A 21658-nucleotide genomic window follows, 5' to 3' on the forward strand; every position below is an offset into this window, starting at 1 on the left:
TTGGAGTAATCCTTTTTTGTTTTACAATGTGATTTTAAGTATACCTTTTAGGAATAGTTAGTTGCACAGTTAATAAGTTTATATATAAAAAGTAAGTATTTTCTCAACTCACCTGTTTTATTTGAATAAAAATAGTTGCATGTGTTTTTATATCATCATAAATATTTCTGTTAAATTGTGAAAAAATTTAAAAAGTAATAAAATAATGAAATTATTCATATTTTAGTATATTTTAAAAATTTTATTACATCTATACAAATAATATAAGATTAGTATAAAATTTAGTCTAGGGGAAGGGAACTTTGAAATTTTGAAAATAAAAATGTTATTTAAATATAAGTAATTAACATGGAACAGAAAATGTGTAAAAAAATAAGTGTCTTTTAAAAAATAAACTTAATTATTTTATTAATAAAAGTCTAATTTATATGCAGAAGTATGAGTTACTCAATTTTATTTTATGAAAATCATTATTTTCTTGAATTTTTTTCTCTTCTAATTTTTCTTTAAGATTCTAACGAATTTATATAATTGTTTAAAATCAAAATAGAACTTCGAGGTAATATTATAAAATTGATTTATCAAAGAAGATAAGTTCATTTTGTTGTCCTTTATTTTGGTCTTTTAAAAAATTTGTTGCATTTGAGTTGTTTTAAACTTGGATTTTTTGGACTTGCATGTAATATTTAAGAGTTCAAGTTGAATCTCTCCTCGTTAGTATCGTCCGAGTATAACCAAATCATTGATATGAGTTATTTGTATGAGTAGAGGTATTTAAAGATAGCGAAAAATTTTGTACTAGTGGCTCATAATCCAAATAAGGGAAGTTGGTAATATTTTTATACATGTTTATGCTTGTTTTGATTTATATATTGATTTCTAATGAAATTGTATTATGTCTAGTTTGTAATTTTTGGTTGAGTTAGAAACCTCTCATTGATAAGTGTGAAAAAGAGTTGTTTTTATACTTATAAATGAACTCAATCTTGTAATTATTCATGTTGTTCCTCATTGAAAAGTTGTAATAGGTAGTAGATTGTTATGTAAAATATTGTACAGGGAATGGTGTATTATTTAGATTCTGTCAGCCAATTTTCGCAAAGCGAAAGCCAAAATTCGCACTGCCAGGAAATGAAAATTCGCATAGCGCACCATTACTTGTGCGCTGTGCGAATAACATCAGTTGAGAGGCAGCGGTTACACAAAATTCGCATAGCGCACCAATACATGTGCGCTAAGCGAATTAATGAATTTAAGTGGCTTTAAAAGACGTGACAGAGCGACAGAAACATTCCCTTCGAACAGAAGTTCCAGACAAAAGAAAGAAACGAAAACATCTCAGGAACTTCCGGAGACTACTTCAAGGCATCAAGACACCATTGTTGCAAGGGATTGCTTCAAATGTGTACGTTTTAGATGATTAGGAGTAGTTAAATTTCTCTTTCGTTGGGATTGGATGTAATGAACTCACTGTAATTTTCCTGCTCAATATATCGTTGTTTGTTCATATGCTCTTTCTTGAATTTATTATCATTGTATGAAAATATAACGTTCTTTTACTGTCTTTGATTACTGGAAAGTAACTTTGAACATGAACGAACGTAGATAGAGCACTTAAGTGATTTGGGATCTAGGGATAGACTCAATAACTTGATCATTCTTAACATCGGACTTAATGCAAATTGTATATTAAATTGACTAAGGGATTAGCATTTTGATATATTAATTTAGAACTAGTTGCTAAGGGATTAGGACTAGTATGCCTTGGTGTGAATGTTTGAATGAAATAATGATATATTGTACAGAGTTTTATCTTCATATGATTCATGAAACCCAATTCCAACGATGTTTCTTTTAAATATAAATTTCTTGCGCACCAACTGTTTGATAAAATACCAAAAATAGTTTCTTGTGTTGTTTTGTGCATTTTGATGTCTAATTGAGTTATAAAAGGAAGAATTGTCATGTGTTGCACAAGTCCCTTGGGAGACGATACTTTTACTTATTCACTGTATTACTTGGAACGATTTGGTATACTTGCCAAAAAGTTATCACTCATGAACTTAAGTAAATTAGTATTTGTGTAATGTTTGTGTAAAATTTTGTATGCTAAATTGATGTATGATATATGAAATATTTGAGCATATGTATATGAATTTGGACCAATTGGCTCATAATAGTCCTTTTTCGAATTAATTTGTGTCAAGCATTGTCTGTAAAAGAGATACTAACACCAATTAGAATCAATTGATCAAACTCATAAATCACTCTTATTTTTGTTTATGTAGACTTGTTAGGTGATCCAAAACTCCATTGAATAAGAGCAAAAAATAAAATCACAAAGAGTTTCAAACCTTTCCACTCACTAGGCAGTTAAAGTTCTTTAGGCGAGCTAGGTAAAACAAACTTCCAAAGGAAATTGCTGATAAGCAAGTAGAATTGTAGCTAGGCAAAAATGATTTTTGGAAATTACAGAGAGGTAGAGGAGTTTTGGTTGTTGAGCGAGCCTAGCCTTGCTAGGCGAATCTAGTGGAATTTAACTAAAGGACCTACGTTGTTTGGCAAGTCAAGGCTTTATTGTGCGAGTATACTTCCACAGGTGTTTTGTTGAGTGAGAATACAATTTGTTGAGCGAAAACACGTATCGTCGAGCGAGTCTAAGTTCAAGGAATAATCTATCTCAGAGTATTAAACAAATTGTATGGTGGTTGGGTGAGAAATCACAATTTTGAGGAAAGTGATTGTTTTGTTGTACAAAATAAAGGTAAGTGTAAGTAGAACCAGTCTTTTATGCTATGAATATAATGGATTGAAACTAGTTTGTATTATGTGTGGATATGTTGTATGAATGAGAAGGGAAGAATAAGGTTCGACTGGTGATGGTGATGATTTCTCAAATGTAGTTTGAGATTTAATGTAAAAAATCTTTTGAAATTATGATGGAATGGTATGATTGTATGAATATGATCATTTATAAGGAGAAGTATCATATGGTATAATCTAGTGTGTGCATTGAGTGGGGAAGTATGAAGTCATTCTAACTCTACTAAACTAATAAATTCATTGAGAGAATGTAGTTTAAGTGGCAAGAGTTGAAGAAAGATCCTAGTCTACGGGATCCTTATGAAATAGCGTCATGACTTAGAAAATATATAGAAGGAACTAACCCTATCATGGGGAATTTAGAGTGAGCAGAACCAAGGTCAATCATTACAATACACTATGAGATTATATGACAGATGCAATATTTTATGAGCATCTGACTCAATGCATGTGTATAATTTGAGTCCAGAATATATATGTAATTTAATTAATGTTATACTAACATTGAATTATGTGATTATGAATATGAACATTTAAATGTTTGTATTAATGGGTTTTTGAGCATATGACTTATTGAAATTTTCACTACCGTACTCTATTATATGATGTTGTAGTTTGTTTGCATACTATGATTGTATGTTAAATATAGGGTGTCAAAATGGACTGCGGCTCACGAACCAACACGCTAGCCCGCCAAAATAACGTGGGTTGGGTTGGAATTATGAACTCGTCAACCTATTTTGGCCGAACCTGTCAACCCGTTTTAGTCGTACCCGCCTAGCCCGACCCGTGACTCGCTAATCCATTTTGTTTTTTATTTTTTAAAATTAAAATAAAAATAATTAAAGATTAAACTTTTTATATATTTCAATAAAGATATAAATATGCAATACTATTATAATTTAAATTATTAACACTTACCATTTAAGTTCCAATTATTAGTTATAATAGAGTAATTTAACATGTAAATGTAATAATTATTTTAATTTATCCAATTATAAATATTTATTAATCAATTAAAAGCATAAAAAATATTTATATGATTAAATATATGTTAAATATTTATTTATAAATACAAACAAAATTTTAAAAATTAAAAATTAAAAAAATTAAAAATTAAAATTAAAAAAAAGTGGTGAATCAGCCCGTGGTCAGCCAGCCAACCTGTGAGTTTGTCTTGTGGTGAGACATGTGACAATTTGTAGTTTTTTTTTAGTAATTCAACCCAACTCAACCAATATTTGGTGAGCCAGGAACGGGTCGAGTAAAAATAGACTGGGGGTGTTACTCCCTCCACCAGCAAAATTTTATTTACACTTTCCTTAAATAAGTTTGATTCAATCTTATTTTCACTGTTCAATATATTTTTTTTCTTCAAATTACTTAATAAATGGTAAAATTTTGTTTTAAATTTCTAGAAAAATGTTTATATATATGTATGTGTTTTTTTTTACATTTAATATCTATAATTTTTAACATTATATTATGTTTTAACTTACCGACATGTTTGACTCAAATAACTTGAATAAAGTATTTAATTTATTAGATAAATAATATAAAAATATTATTAAATACTTAAAATATAAAAGAAAATTTATTTGTTAAAGATTTGGAATTTATTTAGTTCTTTCGTCATTATAAAGTTAGTATATAATAATAATATATTATTTACTATTAATATTATTATGTTTATTATTTTGTATTTGCATCTAACTTTTAAGTTTATAAAATGAAAGTGATAGAAGCACTAATATTGAAGTTTTCTCTGAATTTTATATTTTGCAATATATCACAAGTTTAAATATAAGCCATATAAATGGTCCATTAATGGAGAGAGAGAAAGAGAAAGATTATTGAGAATAGTGGGGAGGTGTAGGGTATTTTTGGAATAAAAGAAATTAGTGGGGAGGTGTAAAGTATTTTTGGAATAAAAGAAAATAGTGGGGAGGTGCAGAAGCACTTGGGGTGGTGGAAGGAGCAACAATCATAAACTGGACTAGCTTATTTTATCAACTATATAAACAAATGACGAGGGAGACATACAAGTGTGATTATTAATAGTGTGTTTATATATTTTAAAAGTTTAAAACTATAATTCTTCATAAAAAGCTATAAATACATTTTATAAACTTATATGTTATATATTTGTTTATACTCATTATCATTTGTTACATATGAGATTATTTAAATATTTAAAAGTTGAATTTCATAATAATAATAATTTTATCAAATTATATATATTTTTATCATATTTAAAAAACCATACATTAGCCATTATATATTTAATCAAGACATTAAATTATTTTATATTAATGTAAAGTATTAAATTTATTATCACTATGAAGTAAATTTTCTACCTAATAGCGAGTTTTGAATACCATAGACGCAATTCGAATTCCCCTCATAAGTATAATAAGCCAAGGGGGAGACAATGTTCCACTAAAGTAATTTTTATAATGGTTAATAACTTTTAATTGAATCATACTTTACTTTTTAAAGCTTTTCATTGGATTGTAAGTTTATATCTCACACATTTTATATATAATTATTTGTTATCTTATTAGATTAAATATAGTTTTAAAAAAATAAAAATAAAAATAATTCGATAATTTTATTGTTATTCAATTTTAAAAAAGTCAATACAGATAATTAAATTCTTAGGTCAATAATTTCATTTTATATACAAAAGTATTACTGATACAATATTTATTGATAGTTTATTCAATCTCTCCCATATACTAACCCTTTTATTGTTATTTTCCTTGAAAGAGAATGCAAATACATTAATTTTCCAGTAAAAAGATATCAAACAGTAGGAATATTTTTGTTCATTCTCCATTGCTTCACAAATTAGGCCAACTGAAGAAAAAAAAAACATTAGAACATGTGCTTATAGCAATACATGCAAACTAAACCTATGTTGTTGAAACATAATTAAGGTACATAGATGCTTTATCTTTGTTGAATGAGATATGTGCCCATTTGTAGGGTCTGGTAGATCTCCATTTACATTCACCTAAGGCCCTTTTTGCAATTTTGGATTAAGTATGTGGGTAAATTTTTTATCACAACTCAACGCAAACTGTCCTTCTCTGCAATTCGTTAAGTTCTCGCAAACCCACACAAGGGGTTAATTTGTAATCTTCTCAAAGGTTTGTCTAATCCATCTTTAATTACAATAATTGTCTAACATTGTTTTATACCCATTTTTGTTAAATTCGTATCCAAGTCTAACATAGATAAGGTTTCTTCCTGAAATTAATTTTAACTAAATTCGAAACAAATTTTCAGTCTCACAACATATGGAAATAGAATAATGTTTGCTGCACTTAAAAATACTATTGATCTGTTATTTAGAAGCTGAATCTAAGTATATAAAAAAAATTAACGTAGAACCATCCAAACTATATGTGCGTGTAAAGTATTATTTTGATTCATGGAAATATGCTTCTTTTCCTTAATACTTTCGCTATAAGCTTCTTCTTTTCTTTCCAGCTTTTCTTAGTGCTATTTTATTCATGAAGGATAAGTTTTGTTCCTTCTTTCTTGTTTTTATTGTAAGTAATATGTTTATTTGTTAAAGAATTACTATTCACAAGGACGGTGAAGAATATTCGTTTTATACAATCATTACAAAGTTGGATTCTTTCGCTTAAATTTACAGAAAAAGATAATGATATCCATATCAACAGAGAAAAATCATATTTGTTCGTATCTTTTATATGTTCAAATCAAAAAACGTTAACACAACACAGATGTTTTTTCATATTTAGTATAAACCAGATATTCTCAATGTTCCTTCTACTTTATTAAAACCATTAACATGATGGCTTTAATATATGTTAACCATTCATTTTCGGTAACACTCCTAGTGATAAAGGTATAACTTTATGCTATTATTGATTAATATTATAGGCAGAAAATAGCACAGTATCCACTTTCTGTTCAGAAATCAATCATCTCAGTAGAAGTTTATTTCAAAACAAAAGCCAGAAAATTCTTCTTGTGCACAACACACTTTCATTTGCCTTATCAATAGGGTTGTTGAGAAGGTACCGATCTCAAGCTTTAAGTAAATACCATGCAGAAAAAGTTTGACATTCAAACCATGTCATGGAATTTTATGGTGTCTAACTGAAGCCAGAAACTTGATGAAATGAAATATTATTCATCTTCCCTAATTAATCACATGGAGGATGGTGGCGTCCCCCAACCATCACATGTGTGTTCATTTTATTCCTATCACAAACTAAGATAACCAAGTTCCTACATTTTTTAAAACCAAAAATGATCTTCCAAAATAGCGAAAGGAGAAAAATCAAGGTCTGAGATCTTCAGAGATGTGAAGACCTAAATTTATGGCCTTCGGGCATGAAACATGCAAGACCCCTGTTAATCATTATAACAAATCAAATACATGACCTAATTTTCCGACATCTTAAAGTAAATGTCTCTATCCTTGTATGTACTTAGTCCTATTCACTTTTACTTTTACACAATTTCTCCAAACTATTGTTTGATTATGGTAACAAAAAAGTGGTATTTGTATGGGTAATAACATGTTTTGGTTATTCAAACTATCCTAAAGACAATACTTAATCAAAATGTGATATGCTGTTTTTTATCCCAACATCTTCAAAGAAACACATGGTTTTAGTATTTGATATTCACATCGCTTATATATCACTTTTGAGAAATGTTTACACAAACATGTTAAAATTTTACATGAACTCAAATCAAATCTTGAGATATAGTGAAGGATAAAAAACATATCTTTCTCTATTTTAAGAAAGTCCTTGTTCAAACAAAAAGTTACAGAAGTAATACGAACTACCCCCCTATAAATCAGATCCATATCATCGTCATCAACTAAGTTATGGTCTACAAAGCAATGATGGTGATTATATTTTAAACTCTTGCAATTAACATCAAAGATTTATTGAAAAAAATCCAGATTCTTGAACGATTTTTTCTCATAACAAAGAACAAGAATTAAGATAAAACAAAGCAGCATCTGAATGCAGAGTCCTACTCACTGTTGCACAAAAAATCCAATCCATATGCAATGATGGAATGCAGATTATGCAAGATGATGACGAAGAAGCAAGCAAGGACAGTGTGCAATTGATTAGAATGTAATTTATTCTATGATCTGATTGCCATAATTTTTGTACAAAAAGAAAACAAAAAGAGTAAGTTCTAATTGGGTAAGGTAAGGTAAGAAGGAGATCCACGAAGAAAGCATAAGCACCAACCAGTTTTCAGATCAGGTCCAATGCTATGACACAGGATCCAAATAACTTACAACAACACAGCCACAACCACCACAACACAAACCTCCATCCCTCCGTGCCTATAATATTACTCTACAACACCACAACAATCTAACAACTTGTAAACATTAATTAATTAAAGGACATCGATGGAACAAGAGGATCAAGAGGAGGAGGAGGATTATACCGATCCGTCATCAGAGGCAGAGGGCGGTGGCCGGGATGTCATCGTCGGCGCCGGGAGGCGGGAGGTTGAGATCGAAGGGGAGAGGTTGCCGGAACGAGGAAGTGAGGACGCAGTCCTCGTCCTCGACGACGGAGGAAGAAGAGTCACAATCACTGTGGCAATCGTCGAGAGGAGGGACAATAGGGTTAACGATGGGCTTGCGAGGGTGGAAAGTGGAGGAAGAAGGAACCCTAGGCCCGCTGAAGGACTCGACCGTGCTGCTCATGCCGCTGGTGGTGGGCCGGTTCACCTGGACCTGGTCGAACTTGGAGAGCCCGTGAGCCTGGTAGAGCGGAATCTGCGAGTGGGAGTGGTCAGTATCCGGGTTCGGGAAAGGAAAATTGGTTTTTGCCTTGGGCCCGCGGAAGGATCGGGCCGCAGCGTCGTAGGCCCGCGCTGCATCCTCGGCTGAATCGAAGGTGCCGAGCCACACGCGCTGTTTTTTCCACGGATCTCTAATCTCTGCCGCAAATCGTCCCCAGGGGCGCTTCCTGACGCCACGGAAGCGCGTCTCCTTGGTGGGAGGTTCCTGGTCCGCCGAGGGATGGACGGCGGCGACAGCAGCGGTGGCTCTCCCTCGTCGCATGTTTTACTGGAATCGTTTGGAAGAAGAAGATGGTTTCGATCGAGACGCAAGAGACCACCTTTTCCAAACCCCAGTTCTTAATCTCGTTTCTTCTCCATTTCTTTTCCTTTCTCGTTTAGGTTTGGAGTCGCATGATGTGGTCTTGCCTCGTTTGCTCCAATAGATTCATTATGGTGACTTTAAATGTCCTTTTTACCCTTTTGTCGTTGTGTGGTGGTGTTTGGGGGCTCTCTGCCCCTGATGTGATTATGGTGTTAGGCGTTTGCTTGTCGTAATTATTGTTGTTATTCGGACCAAAGCGCAATGTCCAACCACCACAATTCTCAGCAACCGTTTTCCCAATTCTAATCACACCTTTTCACTTTTAACCACACTTCTCTAATTTTCACATGTTTTTTCTTTTCACCATTCATGTTTAAAATCTTTTCATAAAACAAACATAATTTTCCACAAATATTCACACTTCTTCTTTACTATTATTCATTGCATATTTATTACATTGCAAACATTTTCTGTTGGTTTAACTTGAATTTGCCTTCTATTGGAAAGTTAAATGAATGGGAAAGTAATAAAGTATGGATAGACAGATGAAATAGCATGGTTTCAATCATAGTGTGTCTCTTGTTCAGTAATTGAACTGTTAGTGATCTTTTAGGTTCCTTAAATCACGATTTATAACCTAAAGTAACGCTATAAAAAGTAAAAGTGTACCAAGTATACCAAGTAATGCTTCATTTAGTTTGCATGAATTAAGATATTTAGTATTCACACATTAAATTAGTTTGTGTATGCGTACGGTGAGAAAAAGTCTCCTATTTATATTTTATATATTATATTTGAATTTTAAGTTATTTATTGTTCACATTTCAACATAAAGGTTTGAGGAGGAAACGGTAAAAAAAAAACAAAAAACAAAAAACAAAAAAGACAAAGGTGTCCTATTGGAGATGTGAAGAAAGAAATGAGAAACACAATCAAATATTACTATTCTAGTATTTTGTCTATTAGACTTATGTATTCTTTAGAAGTTTTATGGATGAAGGTAATGTAAAAAAAATACTGTTATTTGGTTTGTTAAGTAAGGTTGAGAGTGTAATCAGCACATAATCAATTTTGAAAAATTATTGTGTTGAAGCATAATCCTTTATATCCTTAGACATAATTCACCATGTCTCTTTTAAAAAAATGTTAAAACACTTTTTGATTAGCACAAAGTAAAAATGTGTTTTATAAAGATTAAAAAATGATATTTTAGAAAATGAAAATAATTTAAAAAGAGTAAAAATTAATTATTTTAATATTAAAATAATCTAATATAAATAATTTTTTTAAGAATTTCATTATTTTAAAAATGTTATTATTATAATTTTTTTTAACTTTCATTGTTTTAAAACATGATAGAATATTTTAATAAATATTTATGTATATAAAATAAATAATATTTTTATTAAAATTATCACAAATTTTATTTAATATTTTTAAGCATAACGCGGAGAGTTAGTCATAAAATTATTATATATTTGAATATTAAAATTATAAGTAAAATATGTTTTAAACCGTTTTAGTAGTATGTATAAGACCAATCTGCCAACAGTAAGACTCCCACACAAAGAAAACTAAAAAATGTATATAAATATTTTGGAATTCAAAGGCATCATGATAACATGTTAAACCAAAAGGAATTAGTATTAAGGAGGCAACAAGAGGTATGAATGCACTCCACTTAAACTCGAGCATCCCAAAACCTTTTCAAGATTTTAAACGTATATATATTACAAAAATTCCAAGAATTTACTAACAATATAAAATACACTTTTTTTTCATCTTTTAAAGAACTTTAATAATTTTTGTTATTAATTAAATTTTTTTGGTATTATATTAAATTTATTCTTAAATTTTTATCTCATAAAAATATAATCAATTTTTTTCCAAAAAAAAAATTCTTCATTGAATAAATTCATGATGCAATGCTGACTTTAATAAAAAAAAATTAACATTTTTTTTGTTATTCATTATATACCTTATAAATAAATAAATAAATAAATATACACGTACATATTTAGTTTCATAATTTAAACCTAAATCTAAATAAATTAAATTTAATGGTATTTCAATAAATGATTAAATTATATGGTTAATTATTTTTTTACACTTACATCCATTATTGTGTGTGTGTGAATTTTACTAATTTTTTAATATTTTTTATGGAATATCTTTTATCGATCAAAAAAAGCAAAATGCATTGGATAATAATGTAACAAAAGCCATGAATTAATTAAAATTAAAGCATTTTAAGAAAATATCATGAAAGGATGTACAGTAATTAAAATTTAAGATTGAGTGTCTTTTAAGTTCCAAAAATATTTTTCAAAAAAATTGTTTTGTTTCTAAATTAAATATATATTTATTTTGTTTGTGCACTTTATAAAAATTTTGTAAACTATTATGCATGTTTATTATGTAACAAATGAAACTTTTCACTGAGTTATATATAACCTTCATGTTTTTGTTTACTGAAAATGATATTTTTTATAAGTAAAGATGAAATAGATATATTATAATTTAAACATAGAAAATTAAAATAGTTTGAATATATATATATATATATATATATATATATATATATATATAATGTATTTTATAAACTATTTCAAATATTATTTGATATATTTATAATAATACAATAGAGCTAATTCAATGGATATACAATTTAAAAGTACTGGATGGTTAACCAATTACATCTATGCTTATTTTCTATCATATAACCAAAAGAAATAATAATTATACTTTGTGTTTTGTAAGAGATGTTTGTGTTATTTTATGTATTTTTTTCTTATAAAAACAACTTATTTTCAATTTTGTTCTTTTATTTCCTTCAATAAATATACTTGCTCTTGGAGCTATAATAGAAAACCAGTATTATGTTATTGTAAGTTTTATACTTCATTGTATTATCTAGACAACATGATAATATCAGTCAAACTCTTGAAATTGCAAATTGTTATGATTTAAACATTTATATATCTTATAATGGAGATTTTCTTTTTTTATATACCGATTTTTTTTAAATCTAATCATTTTCCTTTTTTTAAATTTAACTACTTTTTAAAACTAAAATAATTATTTCTAATGAATTTGTGAAAATTATTTACATTTATTTTCTTTAATTATAGTAACAACAATTTTATTATTTTTGTTTATAATAATTGTGTTTTCACTATAAATGTAATGTATCCCGGATAAAATAGTATAAAATGTGTTTGTATTTATATATGCATATGCAATTAAAACTTTATCATGTTTTTCGTAAAAAAACATTATTATACTGATATGTTAGCTTTCATTCCTAGAAAATAATTTAATATTTTATCTTAATGTATTTATTTAAATTTTTTTATGATGAGTACATTTTATTTATTATGAATTTAGTGTAATCCCACTTGATGAATTTTGAGATTTCAATATACTAACATGACCTTAAGATAAAATATCATAAAGTTATAATATTTTCTACATTAATCTATCGTTGATAGATATATTACTTTGATATATTACATTTTTTCAACAACATTTACTCCAAAATTATTTCACGAGATCTATAAAGTGTATGGTTGTCTGCACCTTTTTTAGAAATTAAATAATTTTTTTAAAATTCTTACATTTGTCAGATAATATAATTTAAAATGTATAAAAAAAACATGTATAAAACAGTCTCATTATTCTTAACTAATATTATATGAATCAGGTATATTTTCTATTGCTTATTGGGTGTAGAAAATGTCATGCTAAGCTCAAATTATTAAGAATCACTTTTATGTGTAAACATATATGGTATGAAAAAGTATTTAGATCATCTTCTTAAACTGATTATTCAATTGTGTAAGGAATAAAGAGAGTCATGTAAATTTATAACTGATAGTTTTAGTGGATTAGTACTAGTTTAATGAATTAAAAGGTTAAAAATAACTCCAAGAGTTTAACTTGTGAATTCATCCTTTTGACATGCTAAGCCAATATGGTTGTCCTTAAAAGGTGACAACTTTTTAGCATATTTTAGATCTTATTTAGTATTTCAATAAAAGAAATGTCGATAAAAAAAACTTAAATAAAAAAATAAAAAAATAAAATTTAATATAGTTAAATATACTTTTAATCTCTAAACTATTATTTATTTTTTAGTTTTGTTTTTCTTTCAAATTTTATTCTATTTTCATTTAAGAAAGTTATGAATTTAGTTTTCAATGACCAATATTATTAGTTTTTTTTTATGTGGTAGACATTGTACCACATTCCCAACCTGTTTAAGACATGTGTATTATGTTTTCAAGTTGTCAAGATAGTTTAGTGGTGTGTCACATCTAGGGATGGTAATGAATCGGGTCAAGTACGGATATGATTAACCCACTACATAATCCGCATAAAAAATTGTACTCACTACTTGTTTCACTATCCGTACAAAAAAATCTGAAGAGTTTTTTCAATCCGCAAGTACCCGCTAGATACTCGTTTCAATCCATAAATATTTTAAAAAAAATTATTTTGAGATAAATGAAAAAGAATATACTGGTCATAAAGTTAGGGAAGGTCTAACGCTAGATGGAAAAGAAAAATGCATAAATAACATAAACATTGAATATGTAAGAGAAGAATTACTAGTTCTAAAGTTAGGGAGGGGCAAAGGCTAAAACTACAAGCACATAAGGCTTAACTAAGTAACCAAGTGTTAAGAGCCTTAGACAAGTATTAATTGGTGGTGGCATGAATTGCCCTATTCACATTGCAAAAACTAAATTTCTTCCATTTCATGCTAAAACCAATCTTCGATTGTTGGAAACCAAACAATGACATCATCCAAAAGGAATTTAAATGTGCTTTAAACACCCTAAAACATTCATAATCGTGTTCACTTCGAAGATAAAATATATAAACATGAAACTCTAATATAAACAAATTTTAAAACAAGAAAGAACACAAACCCATACGACCAAACATTGAATACCAACACATTGCAATAACAATAAATTTGAACTATCACATGCCAATTACACAAAAATCAAAATTCAAACTATGATCATGTAGAAGTTCCACCCTTCTCCCATGCACACCCTTGTCTTTTAGTCCTGCAAAGTTCAATTATACACATAGATAACATCCACTTTTATCTACTTTTGTGTGTTTGATGTCATGAATAAATCAACTTTTTCTTAACTTTAATCTTATTTTATTCTACCTGTACTATATTGTACTTGAAGTATCCATTACCCACAAAATATTAAAATAAAAAAATTAATTTATATTTTATTAATTTAATTTAATTAAAATTAAAATTATTCTATTTTTTAATAGGTTAAATTTAATTAAATTAAATTTTAATTTATATTTATTTAATTTATATTTTTCTAATTTTATTTATATTTTATTTTAAAAATTTATAAAATATATTTTTTAAATATTCACTAGCATCCACAAGTACCAACCCGTTTTAAAATACCTACGGGTATTTTTTAACAGGTATCAAGCGGATAGTAGAGCGGAGTAATAAGTGAATTTTTTATTGCGGATCGGATTGCGGATTGACACTATTTGTATTTGATTCGACCCATTATCATCTCTAAAATGGATATAGTTCTCTTAACTCAATGAAATTATTTATTTCTTTCATATTTTAAATGTGTTTCAATCTCATATTTAACTTAAAACGTATCAAAAAGTATGAGGAATTCAAATATAAGTTTAAAACATCATTTAATACATCAAAATTATTTTTAAGACAGTTGAATTAAGAAAACCATATTTATTATTTTTTAATTTTGAAAACCAAATTATATCAAAGTTTGAGATAGAAAAAAAATTAATTTTACTTTCAAAATTAAAAACTAAAAACATATTTAATCTTATGTTTAATAAATGTTTTAACGGTTTTTTCTTCCTTCCTAACTAATAATCTGATTGAACTCCGTTAACAAACTTGTTGCACATGATTTAGAGTGCAAACATGTAATTTAAAATTTTAATTTTAAGTACATTGAATTTTATTTTTCTGAAAATGTGAAGATTTTAATTTGTTTTTTATAAAAGGTGAAAAAAAAATTACAAATACGAGGAGACAATAGTCTTTAGGCTCCATTTGGTTTTGGAGACTTGGATAAAGTATAGAAAAGTATGCATATAGAATTTGAACACAAATTTTACATACTTATTGAATACATAACCCATATCTTGCAAGCATAATTTTCATGTTGATCTCAAAATCGTTCAAAAGTTAAAGACAGTGTATCTAGCATTAATACATGTATAGGTCACAATTCATCGAAACTGATGAGAATTATTATTCAGTAAGTCTTGAATTGTACTGAATATTGAAACGAGTAGGCAACTTGGTCCACGATGTGCAGCCATCGTGTTTTTATTCCCAAAGCAATCATTCCATTTTATTCGATGGTGGTGTGACATGAAAACGTATAACCCAACACCCTTAATGCTATTATTCTCTTCTCCAATATTCCAAAATACTTCCACAATGTTGATGTCTCCAACTTTAATGCATCGCCTGCTAAATTCTACCTAGTAATATATCATTAATCAACGCTTAATTCTTACAATAAGTGTGATTAATGATGAGTTAATCATTTATTGGCCTAACTCTTCCAACTTTAATGTACCATTGCTAATTGGAAGGGAATGTATGTGATATTGCTTGTCTTTTTCTCCCCCACTTTGTTTTCATTTACGGGAACATTCCTGTTTTTTTTGTATTTCTTTTTTCAACTATATTAATTGGATAATAAACTCCTGCTTAATTTGGAAAATCAAATTTAAACCTATATATAATGGTTGGTACATCTATTATCTTTTTTGTATACTTTAATCTATCATAGTAATTTTTTTTCTCACAAAATTTATTCTGTCGTAGCTGAAGTGACCAATACAAGAATGTTCTAACATATTAAAATCGAGAGGCATCCATATATATTGATTTAAAATGTAGGAAAGAGAATGGAATAACAAAAGGCGGAGTTAAATAATATAGATTTTATTGTAACCAATCAACACGTGTTTAAATATATGCTTACACGTTAATATGTTTTTTTTTTCATAAATGTCTTACGTAAGAATCAATCCTGTTGAAAAAACGGCGGTACGTAAATGTATTTATCTTATATTACGTAAAAATTTAAACCATAATGTATTGTTTTGTGAGTGTCAGTTTCTTCCACTAAAATCAATCTAAGTACTAAAATTTGATCAATCTAAATTGTAAATTTTGTTGTTTACGATTAGAGGAATCTTAAACAAAATTTAAATAAATTTGTTCAATCCAAAGGGTTTGGCCTGTGTTGGCCTTTTATTCCAGCCAAGGTCCATATTATCAAATTCATCATAATTTGAACTTTGAAAAATGAGATTGAGACCTTTGATTTTCTTCAATTAGAGATCTTTTTGGAAATAAGTTTTGCCAAGCAAAAACTTGGCAGGAGTGGTTGGAGAATCTCCTAATTATGTAAAAAAAATATCTTTTGTACTCAAACAAGATCAGATCTTACTATTTAAGAAAAAGAGAATCTAAATCCATTAGAAAACCAGCACCAACACCACCCCATTTGGTAATGCTCATGGATTCCGTATTCTCTTATTTGTCTTCTTTCTTTGTATTTTATTTTCTATGCTTCTTGTTTTTCTCCTTCAAATTGGTATTTAGAATTCTAACCATGCCACAGAACAATTAAATCATTCACGTACTTTTCCTAAATTACAAGATAAAAAGACAAAATAAGGTTAATAGACCCTACTCACGTGATAAACAAGTCTTCCTATAATTATTGTCTTTCTTGTTTATACTCACATCAGAGACATGAAAGACACAAATGACCAAATCTGCTGGAAAACACCCGACAATAATCTAGAACTTCCAAACTCTACATAGCCACCACTCTAAATTATTAATTGTTATCAGTTAGGCAGACCCTTAAAAAATGGGGTAAAAATTTGGTGACAAGTTTGTCATGCATCCCTGAGTTTTTCATTTACCTTTTTTAAGTGTTATACCAAACCAACCTCAGCAGAGAGAGGGAAAAAAGAAGGGTCATAAACTTTCTACCTGCATTTTATTCACCACAAAAAATGCCTTCCATTCCCCACAAGGTAGTGGTTGTCACAACAACCTCTGAACAAACTATCCAACTCGACAGAATTGCAGGTGAAAAGGGGGGAATCGATGGTATGTGTGTATGATATACTTCTCCTGAAAATGTGGGGAAAAAATAAATTGTCCCAAAGAAAAATAAAACTTGAAGTAGTTTAGTCATGTAAAGGCTCTGAGGAGGCTGGGAAGGAATTTGGTGTAGTATCAGCTTGTTTGGATGAATCTTCTGTGGCAGCTTTTGCATCAGAGTGCTGAAGCTTGTTGTCACTTGATAATTTAGAAGGAGATGTCTCAGGTGGTTGTACACTTGACAACCCTCTTTGGTTACTAATAAGAGGAGCATCAAGTGCTAGAGCAGGTGAGGTCAAGCCATAGTTCTGAGGGATAGTCAACACTGGATGATCAAATTTGCATGTTGGACCAAATTTGCACATTCCATAGATTCTGTAGTAAGAGCATACAGCTTGCCCCTGCAGATAAGCCAAGTTTGAAATCAGGAATCTAAACACTAAAGAGCCATATTTGGTAGCAATATGGATTGTCAAAATAACTTGTCAGTATATTAGGAGCAATAAATACTCTGATTTTTCCTACTATCATGCAGTCACACTCTGTTACGACAGTTTGTGAACTTTCATAAGAATTACTTTAAAAGTGATATCACAAATTATTTTTGGAGAAGCTGAACTTACAGGTCTCACAGGAAGGCCAAGTGGATTTATTAATGATTGAGATACTCTTTCCTTTGGATGGTGGAACTTGCAATCGGATCCATATTTGCAGGTCCCAGTGCTCATAAAGTATCTACATTCTGGTTGATCAGGTCGATTTGGGAGAGCTGAATTTATCGCCTGCCCGCCGAAAAGTGACTCCCCCAGATTCATGAAGTCATAAACAAGATTAGATCCAAGATAACCAGTAGGCATTGTTGGATTCATACTTCCCTATTTTGAGAAACAAAGTCACAGTCAAAACAAAAGATTTTAACTCAATTTGCAGAAACTGCTGTTAACTGTATGCTCCTTTTTAATTTAGTAACCAAAACCCAACATCATTAATTATCATTAAAAGGCCAGATGCTCCAAAGATTTCCTTAAGAACAAGACACTTTTTCGTTTCAGATATTAACAGGGATATGGATTCCAAATGTGCTTCGCCATCACCATAATAAAATAGATGGAAAGTATGATGAATAACTATAGGTATATGTATCTAGACATGTCAGTCAGACACTTGGAATTAAAACATGGTAACGATGGACTATAATCCCCTTGCATTTATACATCAATCAGACGACAAAATTTTAGATGCCACCAAGTAAAAAATAACTATTGCTTAATGCTTCATTCAGCCATCCAAAACATTATGAGTGAGAGTAAAATTTCAGTAAGAGAGAATAGATATAATAATATCCACTTCCATCTTTTTTTCTGTAACAATTAGCAAACGTAAATAACCCTTGCAATCATTCATGAAGAGAAATACTGGCCACACAGGTCGAATTCAACGACAGAATAACACTGAGTAAGGCCAGAGCAAATATATAGATGAACAGGACATTCAACATCCTTAACTAACCATGTAGTTGTTCCAGCTCTGCACGGGTATAATGCCTTGTGAAGAAGAGAGAAAAGGTGGCACATAAGATTGAACACCTTGCCCAGATAAATATGACATTCTTGGCACTGCTGACCATGCAGGAAACCCTCCGGCATATGGTAAACCTGATGTAGGGATAATTGTTGAGGTAGGAGATCCAGCCAAGGGATATGCTCCAATGGAAGCATGCTGTGGATGATGAAACTTGCATGCAACACCAAACTTACAAGACCCGGTTCTCATGTAATAGGGACATGATTTTTCTTCCTAAATGCAACAACAATCAAAGAATGTTGAAAGATTGCAACGGTTTCTTTTATCAACAAAAACAAAATGATCAGCAATCAATTATAAAAATGCTGAAGGTGCAAAGGGATGCGCAAACCTGACGCATTGGAAGACCTAAAGTATTGAATGACACAGGAGCAGCACCACGCCTGTCCTTTGGATGATGGTATTTACATGTGGATCCATATTTGCATGTCCCTGTCTTAAGAAAATACTGCAATGCACATCTCAAACAAGTTAATCAAATTGAAAAGCACCGGAATAGAACAATAAATCTTCCATTGAAATGGACTGTGTAGCATACAAAATTCTTCAGATTACACTTGGGTTCCGTAACCCGATATTTATAGTATGATAGATGTGTACCTCAAGTTCATATATTTTATTCCTTTCCTAGTTCAAGCATGCCATAGCTGGCATCAATAAAATTTTGCCATCATATGAAATCTTATGATTAAGATCTATAAGACAAAAACCGCATAAAATGACCAGTAAAAATCAAACAAATCATCAATAGAAAACAAAATGGTTGACGTTACACTGACAGCATAACTACTCTACTTTTGTCCAGTTCATTAGGTATCGCTACTTCAGTTTGACATTTTCTTTTCCATCATTTAATGGTTTGTTATCAGTGCACCAGTAATCAGTAAGCTAAACATTTCAAACAGATCAGATCTATTATTGAAAGGGACCACAAAAAGGACAAACATAAATGCAAAAGACCAGGTAAAGTTTCTGCCAGAGGGACATTGCAAAATATGAAACGCATAACTTTGGAACTTCTTATGGAGTTTTCTACAGACGCAAGGTATTTTATTTATTATTAATAACAAAACAAACCTCAAACTTCGTTTGATTTCACTGTAGAGTTCTAATATAAAAACGCATCCACAATCAGTTTCATAAAGAATAATCTGTTATGACTAAGCTTAAGTTGCTAGGCAGAGACACAAGAACGGTTCTAAATTACACTCCTAACAAATTCAACAGAGGGAAAAGTTGCAAAACATTTACATTTTGATCACCAAAATAAACATACCTCACAATCAGGTTGCCCGGTCCTCTGGGGGAGTTCTTCACCATAATGAGAACCCTGAACATCTAATTAAGTATTAGAAACTTCCCTTTGTTTGCATATGATAAAACTGAGAAGCAGATTTAAGAATTTCAATAGGAACCAAGAGATTACAATTATACAAACTAATCCAGTGTTTGGCCAAAGGGGTTGCTTAATATATATTCAGAAGACAAGGAATGAAAAGGAAACAAAAGAAAGAGCTCTTACAATTGAAATATGGGCAGGGTGATGGTAGCGACAGTTACTCCCATAACCACACATTCCAGTCCTCAAATAATACAAGCAATCGGGTTCACCGGGTCGATCTGGATATTGGGTAGATTGAGCTGCAGCATCTCTGTCCCAATTATCATTGATTTTCAAACGACGAATCGCTTCTACGAAACAGATCAGTCAGGAATCAGGCAAAGTCTATTCAAGCTCTCATTTGAGCAAATTAAACCAATAGCTAACATTTTCACCTCAAAAAGCACAATAGTGTTCCCTAAAAGATTTTAAGATCAAAACATGTAGGCGATCCTTCGTTGCATCGTTAAAAGAGGTTCATCAACTATGTAAACCCACGGGTGATCAAGCATAAAAGCTCAGCTTAGAAAAGTAAACTTTGAAAAGAAAAAACTAAAACATGTTTTAAAAAATCCCCAAAGGTCTCTCGCAATACATTGTGTGAATCACCAGAATTCTCAAAATCAAAATCGTCGTACCAAAAAAAGAAAGCCACGATATCATAAACGAAAGAAAATGGTTCTGTGAAGACAATCTAATACCTAACATTCCCTAGCGAAACAAAAGAAAGGCAACATGATTAAGCGATGATCAGGACCATTTAAAGCAGGAATCATGACAGAAAAACAGAGGAAAATGAATCACCAGAAAAATCTGCACCACCTTCAATGTTGTCACCAGAAGGTGTAGAATCAGCATTCCTGAGAACCTGCCTGTTTTCTGGCATCTGGTAGCGTTGAAATGATAACAAGAGACTCTTTTGGTTGTTCGATCAAACCCAGAAGACCCTTTTTGAGCCTTTAAGAAGAAATCAGCGCACAACACTCTCAAATTAACTCACCCCACATGGTAAAATGATCATCAGGAGAGAGTGAAAATTGACCAAAGACTGAAAACAATAAAATAAACAAAACTTTGCCCGGAAAAGAAAATTATTAAAACCAACACAAAAACAAAGGTGCAAAGAGAGAATCGGAGGTAAAATTGAGAAGAATCAAATGTGAAATCGTGAAAAGAGATTTAGTAATATTCCAATTGGATGAAAGTTGGCGTCAAATTAGATTAGAGTTCCTGGCTGTGGTTCTGCAATCTACGGAACATTTTGGATCTTTGAATGTGAAACCCGACAAGTTAATAATAATAATGTTAATACAGTAATACTAAAGTAAGGTTCTTGCGCGCGTGTACGAACATTTAATTCTCTGTACCATATTGCCCTCCACGTGGCACCTCCACAACACGTTTACGTGAACCAATATTTATTTCCTTCACTTGGCGCGTGCTCTTCAACCACTACTACAAATTTGGATTCTTAACAAAATTTAATTAGCCTGAAAAAGTAGATGCCAATTTTGGAATTCTCAAGTTTTTACCAACTCTTAATATTATCTCAAATCTCCTCAATTAACCACTT

The 21658-nt window shown here is 30.2% G+C and overlaps 2 protein-coding genes across 4 annotated transcripts; both read right to left on the reverse strand.

Moving 5' to 3' along the window:
* Positions 1-7947: 7947 nt before the first annotated feature.
* Positions 7948-9076, reverse strand: LOC148204579 (ethylene-responsive transcription factor 3-like). Its single transcript, XM_088093970.1, has one exon. It carries the CDS (start codon positions 8906-8908, stop codon positions 8294-8296), a length of 615 nt encoding a protein of 204 aa, XP_087950096.1. The 5' UTR covers positions 8909-9076; the 3' UTR covers positions 7948-8293.
* Positions 9077-16703: 7627 nt separating this feature from the next.
* LOC148204580 (zinc finger CCCH domain-containing protein 3-like) lies at positions 16704-21002 on the reverse strand. 3 transcript variants are annotated; one of them, XM_088093980.1, is made up of 7 exons: positions 20908-21002; positions 20227-20396; positions 19981-20034; positions 19036-19152; positions 18630-18917; positions 17744-17995; positions 16704-17521 (listed from the first exon to the last, which is right to left on the reverse strand). In XM_088093980.1, exons 1-7 carry the CDS (start codon positions 20969-20971, stop codon positions 17207-17209), a joined length of 1260 nt encoding a protein of 419 aa, XP_087950106.1. In that variant the 5' UTR covers positions 20972-21002; the 3' UTR covers positions 16704-17206. The 3 variants fall into 3 exon arrangements, with proteins under 3 accessions (XP_087950106.1, XP_087950102.1, XP_087950110.1); XM_088093976.1 differs by having other exon boundaries at positions 20890-21000; XM_088093984.1 differs by lacking the exon at positions 20908-21002 and adding an exon at positions 20481-20864.
* Positions 21003-21658: the final 656 nt, after the last annotated feature.

This window comes from Vigna umbellata, chromosome 1 (genome assembly GCF_029865625.1).
Source record: "Vigna umbellata cultivar VRB3 chromosome 1, Vumbellata_1.0, whole genome shotgun sequence".
Lineage (NCBI taxonomy): Eukaryota > Viridiplantae > Streptophyta > Magnoliopsida > Fabales > Fabaceae > Vigna > Vigna umbellata.

Coding starts and splice junctions, on each gene's coding strand:
- LOC148204579 (XM_088093970.1), bottom strand. CDS start 8,908: ATGCGACGAGGGAGAGCCACCGCTGCTGTCGCCGCCGTCCATCCCTCG.
- LOC148204580 (XM_088093976.1), bottom strand. CDS start 20,971: ATGCCAGAAAACAGGCAGGTTCTCAGGAATGCTGATTCTACACCTTCT. Junction 19,153..19,980: donor CCGGGCAACCTGATTGTGAG/GTATGTTTATTT, acceptor TGTGCATTGCAG/TATTTTCTTAAGACAGGGAC. Junction 18,918..19,035: donor TAGGTCTTCCAATGCGTCAG/GTTTGCGCATCC, acceptor TGTTGCATTTAG/GAAGAAAAATCATGTCCCTA.